General features: G+C 45.5%; 1 protein-coding gene across 1 annotated transcript; it reads right to left on the bottom strand.

Moving 5' to 3' along the window:
• Positions 1-343: 343 nt before the first annotated feature.
• Positions 344-7,383, bottom strand: LOC136451265 (uncharacterized). The gene is made up of 4 exons (XM_066451980.1): positions 7,363-7,383; positions 2,296-2,745; positions 544-2,204; positions 344-443 (listed from the first exon to the last, which is right to left on the bottom strand). The coding sequence occupies exons 1-4, from the start codon at positions 7,381-7,383 to the stop codon at positions 344-346; spliced, it is 2,232 nt and encodes a 743-aa protein (XP_066308077.1).
• Positions 7,384-8,551: the final 1,168 nt, after the last annotated feature.

Here is an 8,551-nt window from a genome sequence, read left to right on the forward strand (position 1 = left end):
GGTATAAAAAGCACTTCAATCCATTAGTAAGCATCATCTATTTTGCATTAGATAGTAAGCAATAGACTAGAGGTCCAGATCATATTTAAGCACCATATACTCTGAATGGTTGACTTGCCCAAATCACATCTAAAATTGTTTACATGTCTAGATCACATCAGACCAAAATAATGGCACTATATGCCTAAATGACATGTCAAATCACATATCAAGACCAAAATAGCGGCATTATATGCTAAAATGACATGTCTAGATCACATCTTAAGATCAAAATAATGGCACTAATTGCCAAGATGTCATGTCCAGGTGACGAGTCATTACATATCCAGTCAAATGATCATGTTTAAGCATTGAAGAAAGCAGCAAGCCTTGAAACACCTCTTCCTCTTCCTCTGCCTGTCCTAGTTGGTGGTGTTTCTTCTACCATCTGACTTTCAGTAGCACTTCAAAAAGAGAGAAAAATTGCACCAGTAGTGAGATAACTATAAACTGAATGTTTGCACTGCCAAAAATATTACAAACTAAATAAATACAGATCAGCACCTTGTTTGTGATGCATGTGCAGTCCTAGTTGTACCCCTACGCCTTGTTTGTGATGCACGTGCAGTCCTCGGCTCATCACTTCCTTCCCCAAATGCATTCTCAGTAGATAAAAGCCTCTTTTTCTCTCTAGCAGTTAGACCTCCTTGACACTTTTTGGTTGTATGGCCTAGCTCATGACATTCAGGACACCTCCTCCTATTGTTAGCACCAGGCTCATCTGATGCTTTGATCCTAGATTTCCTTGGCCTTCTAGGCTTTCTCCTCAACTTTGGCTTCTTGATTTTGTATCCTAGATTCACACATGGCCAGAAATGTTTGGAAGTCATTGGATTAAACACACCTGAATATGTCTTCCTAAACTTGTCAACAGAGAAGTATTCATCGACAAAGTCCTCCATTTGTACCTCTCTAGTAAGTTTTGCAATAAATGCTAAAGCATGTCTACAAGGCTTTCCACTCACTTGCCATGCCCTACAGCTGCATGTCTTCAGCACCAAGTTCACTGCATACCTAAAAGATGCTCTTGATTTAGTAGGTGCAGTTACTTCAGCAGTGCCATTTGCACATTTTAGAACTTCGCAATCCTTGATAGCTTTGCTTTGAGCAGTAAGAGCCTTGGTAACAGCTGGGATAATTGTGCCCTTCATCGACATAGCTATCTTTTTTCTCAATTCAAACTTGGTTATTATCATTTGCCTTATCTTGTCATGCATCTCAACAACCTGTAGGTCCTTGACATTCTTCACCCAATTGTTGAAAGATTCCGAGAGGCTATTGTTGATGTAGTCTACCTTGGAATGATCAGAAAATTTACTTCTACTCCACAAGTAGGGATGATTCAAATTTAAGTATGCTATTGCTTCAGGGCACTTCTCCTGTATCCTGCCCATGTGATAATTGAACTTCTCAATGGTGCAAGCCTTGGCGGCCGGCCACATGTTATAATTAAATAAATCACCATAATAATGCTTCTTGAATTTTTTCCACAAATGCCTCATACATTCTCTATGTTCCACTCCTAGATATACATCTTTTACAGCTACACCAAGTCCTTTACCTGCATCTGTGCTGATAACCAAACCAGTAGGCATGCCAATAGCAAGCTTCAAATTCTGTAAAAACCATGTCCAGCTTTCCGTTGACTCAGTTTCAATAACACCATAAGCAACTGGAAATAGCCCATTATGCCCATCTAATGCAACAGCAGTCGCCAACTGACCTCTGGACCTTCCTGTTAGGTGGGTGGCATCAATGGAAATGTATGGTCTGCATCCTTGGAGAAACCCATCAATGCATGGTTTAAGAGCAACAAAAAATCTCATGAAACACACATCCCCTTGATGTATTTCAGTAGCAATCTCAACAATGCTTCCAGGGACTGATTTCAATAGTTCAGCCCTATAAGTGGGCAACAAATCATAACTATCATCCCACTTTCCAAATATTATATCAAGAGCCTTCTCTTTGCCCCTAAAAACTCTATCATAAGGAATTTCCATTTTGTACTTCTTATTCAACTTTTTTTGTAAATCCATTGGTCCCATTGTTGGGTCATCCGTCAACCAGTCAACCACCCTTTCAGCTACCCAATTACTTGTGGCCATTGTGTCACCACAGGTGTTGACTGAACCACACTTGTGAATTGGCCCATTCATCTTAACCTGCACAAAAAGACATGGACTGTTTTATTCACTACTGGACATTTATACCTAGAAAAGAAAAAAATATATAATCCACTTGAGCCGCTAGTACCTTGCATCCAGGGGATTTCTTGCTGGTAGATGCAAAAAAAATCCACTTGCAGCCCTTATGCGCTCTCAAGCACTTGGCTCGAAATCGCTTCATGTCTTTCTTCATAGTATGAAAAGCATAATTATTCAAGATTGCATGCTGGGTTAACGCTGATTTGCATTGATTCACATCAGGAAATACCACACCTATATCAACACATGGAGCATCAACATCAAAAGAGAAGACATGAATATCATCTTCGTCATCCTCTTCAACTATTTCATCATCAGGTAACTCAAGATCAGAGAAATTAGAGTCAGAAGATGCAGCCAAGCCACTGTCATAGCTACTGTCACTAAGTGCAACAAGTGATTCAGTGTCAGAGTATTTTCCCTCCTCATCAACTCCAACAGCCTCTTCATCGACATGTGTGTCTTTCCTATTGGGCTTCTTCCCTTTCGTGGGTGATAACTGTAGTGTACCACCAAACTCATTGATCTACGCATCAATGTGCATTGTTCTGTTCTCTTGGTAATTTCCAAACCATTCTAAAAGCTCGTCATCAGTTCTAATCTCAATAGAAGCATCCTTTAACAAACGCCTACATATCACATCGTATGATTATAGTAAGCTAAAAACCCTAAATCTCCAAAGAAAGCGAAATTGCATAGCCAGGTAACTACAGAGGCTAAAGAGCTTACACAATCTCTCACGGAAGCAATTCAACCATCGCTGGAGTAGACCACCGGCCGCCCATCTGCTTCGTTCCCCACGCCGCCCGTCTGCCCGTGCCGGTAGTCCGCCCGCGATGCCCCCACCGGTAGCCCTGTTCACCCTTGTGCTGGTCGGCCACATGCATAGGCCCTCACGCCGCTGACCTAGGTCGTCCGCCTGCGCGGTTGCCCTGCTCTTCCGCTCGCACGAAGGATGCGTCCGTGTGGCTTTTGTGCGGCTGGTACGGTGGATAAACGAAGAGATGGGAAGAGATAAGGAAGGGATACTAGAGTAATATTAGCCCACAACTGGTCCATGTGATGAGCGGGGCAAATGGAAGGCTGCATGTAACAGAAGGAGGGCAAATCTGCAAACTAAAGAAAAGAGGGGCAACCGTGCAATTGAAGGTGAAAACGAGGGCACAAACACAATTTGCTCTTTAACTAAACATCACATAACCTATTATAGAGGGGTAGTAAGCATATTAGGTATGGCACAATTGAACTCAAGTTCAGATATTGCACACATGCATCGATCAAGAACTAACCAACATGTTTAGCTAAACAAGAGCAAGCTAAAGCAATCACTTAGCACATGTATAGAAATCTGGATAGCGGCACAACAGTAACTTGTTTTATTCATAACTAGAGATCTAGACATCCAAATAAGGTGATCCTAGACTTTATAGAAAGCTTATTAAATTGTCTAAAATATGTTTATTATCGTCACAAGGTGATTCCTCAACTAAAAAGGTCAATCAAGCACAATTGGGCACCTCTGTCCAGACTTGGACAGATTCTGCCATGCAACTTCATAAGCTTATAACTGGAGTTGTACTAATCCAAAAGATATGCAACACAACAATATGGAAATATTATGAAATTGTATACAATTCATATTTAATCATCCTAGCATGATTCCCAAGTTAAAAGGGTCAAACAGTCACATTTATCAAATCTAGTCCAGAAATTTCAGAGAACTACAATTTCTGAAGACCAACTTAGAACAGTCATAACTCGCAAAATATTTGGCCAAATGCCCTGAATATTTAACACAAGATGTTTAAGTGAGTTATCTACAACTTTCTTATTATCATCTTGAGATGATTCTACAGATAACAAGGCCAATTAATCCAATGAATGAATCTCTGTCTAAAACATGGACAAAAACTGATATGCCATTTTAAAGAGCTATAAATGGAGTTATACATGTTCAATAAATGTGATTATAAACTTTTTAGAAATCTTAGCAAATTATAAACAACTTTGTTGTAAACACCTAAAGCTCATTCTACTATTAAGAAGGCCCCACAGTAAGAACAAGGAAATCCTCTCTGGGTTTGGGCAGAAACAGCCACAGAGATTTAAGCAAGTAAAACTCAAGATCTACTTAACAAAAAATCATGATATTTAGCTTTTTGGAAATCTTAGGAAAAGTACTACAGCTCATGTATTTTCATCAAGTCATGATTCATAACTTAACTAAGCCAATTAATTCAAACATGCAGAACTAGCCAGAATAGGAGCAAAGCAATAGAGGGCATTTGTTATTTTTATAACTCTTAAAATATAAATCCTAAACTCCTAAAATTTTTACCAGACAACAACAATAACCTGATGAGCACTCCATAAAACTTTCACATTTATTTGAGCAAAATAACTACAGTTATGAAAAAGATAAGACACAACTAGTATTACAAACCTAACTACATAAATTGATTTTTACAGCAAAAACTTTAAACTAAATCATGACATATTATAGATCTAGTGCATATATAATTTCACAAGGATTCCAAAAAGTCCTCATTTTCTATTTTTGGATTTTTATACGATTTACTACGATTTTTCAAAGATGATCATCCAAATCTATAAAGATCAAAGAAAGGAATGTAAAACTTGCATTGGGGTCCCTGCGGAAAATATAAATCAAACATCAGCGAAGAGGTCCATTAGGCACTATTCACTAGAGTCACGGTTCCTTCACTTAACCCCCTAGAGAACCTTCTATTTCCGCACGTGGTCCACCTTCTTCTTCAAATCGAGCGGAGCAAAGGACGTCGTCGGGACCGGCCAGTGGCCGATTCGGCCGGCTGGAGAGGGGCGTCGGCGGCCATAGAAGGGCGACGTGGCCTCATAGCGGCCAACCACGACCGCGCCTATCCTTGAGTTTGGCCTGCAGCAGCTAGTGGCTGCCTGGGCACGGCAGCCGAGGGAGGCGGCCAGAACAACGGCGACGGTGGACGGTAACACGCGGTAGGTGTCGGTGTTTCATACAAGCATCGGCAAGTAAATTTATAGTAATGCGCGTTAGGCTCGGATGGTGTGCTAAAGGACACAAGATTTATACTGGTTCGGGCTAAATGTCCCTACGTCCAGTTTGTTGCTGCTCATGTTATTAGCACCGTGAATGGTTCGTAGTAGGGGATACAAATGATCGAGAGAGGGACAGGTCCCAAGTCTCTGATAGAAGGGTTGAAAGGAGGCCAAGAGCTTGGTAGCAACTTGACTTTATGTGTGTCTCGTGTTGTTTTTTATCCGTCCCCTATTTGGAGAAAGCACATCCCCTTTTATAGATGAAGGGGCTGGCTTTACAAGGGTGAGGGCTTAGAATGCATATTCTACCTAATCTTGTGGCTCACGTCTACCCAGCCTGGTTACTCATTCTGATGAGTGCGAAGGATGAGAAGCACCTACAATACTATTGATGTCCCTGTAGAATGTCAGGATGTTTACAGAATATTACCCTGCGCCGGGTATGGGTTGCAGTACAGTGGTTTTGACTTATGAACCTTGCCCAGCCTTGCTCCGCACGCCTTTTGGCTCCTATGAGTCTCTGTCGGAGGGACGCGGGGTCAGGGTCCGGAGTAGCGTTGTGGGCAAGGTCCTTTGATTTGGTGGGCCCGAGGGGTTGGGAAGCGGGCGCCGCTCCCTTGGGTCCATAACGTGGTGATGGCATGTCCGTCCTTCGTGGAGATCACAAATTTTTCTTTGGAGTGTAGTGGTTGTCGTATATCTTCGTCGGGTTCTGTGTCCCAGAGCTGAAGGCGGTGCCTATAACTCTACAGGGCGAGGAGCATGCTCCTACAGTACCTTTTGGGCTCTACGGCGCCCGGAAGGGTCTAAAGCACCCGTTCAGTCGTTCCCTGGTAGTACCTTTCCTACCGAGGCGTAGGGTATGGTCCTTGAAGCCATGGTTGACCCGAACGTCTTGTCTTGCTCTATACCCATCATCATGAGGGAACGAAGAAGAAGTTATCAGGTAAGATGAAACCAGCCTTTGGACATTGAACGGGGGTGAGGTTCATCCTTGGTCGTCGAGCGAGACAGAGTTCGGTCCTTATCCCTTGGGCATGACTGAGCCCACCCCTCAGGGGTCAGGTGGGGTGGAGTCTATCCCTCAACCCTCGGGCGAACTGGAGCTGTCCCAAAGGCATCGGGCGGAATGGAGGCCCGCCCTTAGCCCTCAGGCAAGGCGAGGCTGACCCAAAGACGTCGGGCGAGGCGGAGACTAGCCCTTAGCCCTCGGACGAGGTGGGGCTAGCCTAAAGGTGTCGGGCGAGGCAAAGACTAGCCCTTAGCCCTCGAGCGAGGCAGGGCTAGCCTAAAGGTGTCGGGTTAGACGGAACCAAACTTCCATCATTCGGGCAAGGAATGTAGTGGCACCCTTGTCCGTCTAGAAGTTTTTAATGTTCGATGGTTATTGGTTCCATCTCCTGGGGTACCCTAGTATTAGGCCCCTGATAGTAGCCCCCGAGCCTCCAGGTGATTTGGATAGAATCGCTTGGGGGGTGTCCTCGATTTCATCGGAGTTATTTTGCCGGAGGGTGCGCACGAGCGCACCCGATGGGTGTAGCCCCCGAGCCCCTAGGTGATTCGAGTAGGGTCGCCTAGGGGGTTGTATCGGACCCTTTGCGGGTAAGGCTGAAGGACTTAGTTTTTCATCAACTGGATATTTTTTCGAGGGGGTCGTAGTATCCCGTTCGTAAGGATCTCATTCAGAGCTGACCTAACTAGGGCTTGACCATGGATCAAGATCCCAGTAACGCTTGTGCCCTTGATTTCAGATCATTCGCAGATCTATCCTCAGTTGGGCTGGTCGCCGAGCTTCTGGGCCCTAGGTGGGCCAAAGAGAAAAAATCTTCGTGACCTGTGTTTCCTAGATGGATAGAGAGTCTGGATTCGCCTGGGGAAGGTGAACCCTCCACCATGATTTTTGGTGGGAGAGGATAGGGACTACGGGCATGTGTCCCACGATGTGACATGGCAGCACGTGTGGTAGGCCTAGAGATCGAGGCAGACGGTTGCCCTTCTCACATCTGTCGCCCCTATAAAACCATAGGGTTCGCCCCCAAGGTTCCATATTTCGCTCCCTTACCTTTGCGTCTGAAACATCCATCGCCAATCGCCCAAGCCTCCTGTGCCCACACCGCCACCGTTGACCAGGTCGCGTCCATGTTGCAGCCGCTGTCAAGCTTGCGCCTACCTTGTAGCCGCCATCGAGCTCGCACCCACCTTCTCTCCAATCGCTTTAATGGAGTTGTGGGGCAAATCTAGCATCACCTCTCGGTGTTTGGAGGGCCTCGTCCGCCATGGCCTTCTCCATCCATTGTCCACCGTCTAGGAGTGACTGCTACCTGGCGACGAGGGTGAGCCAGCGCCGCCCGAAGGGTATGTCGTATCTTTCGCCATCTTCCATGAGCGGAGATTTGCGGTACCCGCACATAGATTCCTTCGGGGGCTGCTGGATTATTATGAGGTGGAGCTACAGTATCTTACTCCTAACGGGGTTCAACATATGGTGGTGTTTGTTGCCTTGTGCGAGGGTTTCCTGGGGATCGATCCCCATTTTGATCTGTGGCGGTATTTCTTTACCGTTAGTTTGTCAAAGAGGAAGGTTGGGGGGAAGGATGTGAACGTGCCGATGGGATGCGCCAGTGTTCATCTACGCCATACCCGGTCGAGGGGTTACCCATTCATGCGTCTGGCGACTTCTAACAAGGGATGGCATTCGCAGTGGTTTTATGTCAGGGATGATGTGAGTGCCACCCTGCCGAGGTACACTGGGCGCCTTATCCAAGAGGCTCCAGAGTCGTGGGCTTGGGGCGTCCAGTTCAAAGATAAGAAACACCTTTTCAACCTTCTTTCCGCCCTCCAAGTTCTAAAGGAACGGGGCATAAAGGGGGTAGGGATTATCAGCGCCTATCATGCGAGGAGGGTGGCTCTGCTAATGGCACGTGTGCTTCCCCTGTATCGGATGATGCCTAGGATGTTGTTCGAGGGGACAGTGCTTGTTGACGAGGCGCTCCCTTTCTCGGAAGTGGCGCAGCGTATTAAGGAGGTGACGGAGCTGACAAAGGATTCCATAGGCGACGTCCTCGACATTGTGTATCCGGTGCCCAGACATCCCCCAATGCGGCCAGAACCTGGGTTCTTCAAATTCATAAGCCTTCTCCTCCCGTGCTCTTTCTTTTTCCTAAATCTCCATTTTTTGATACTCACTTTTGTGACGTTGGAACCAGCCGCGGGGGCTAGTCTTCAAAGACAGTCCGGTTCTGCTGCCAAAG

This window comes from Miscanthus floridulus, chromosome 5 (genome assembly GCF_019320115.1).
Source record: "Miscanthus floridulus cultivar M001 chromosome 5, ASM1932011v1, whole genome shotgun sequence".
NCBI classification, from domain to species: domain Eukaryota; kingdom Viridiplantae; phylum Streptophyta; class Magnoliopsida; order Poales; family Poaceae; genus Miscanthus; species Miscanthus floridulus.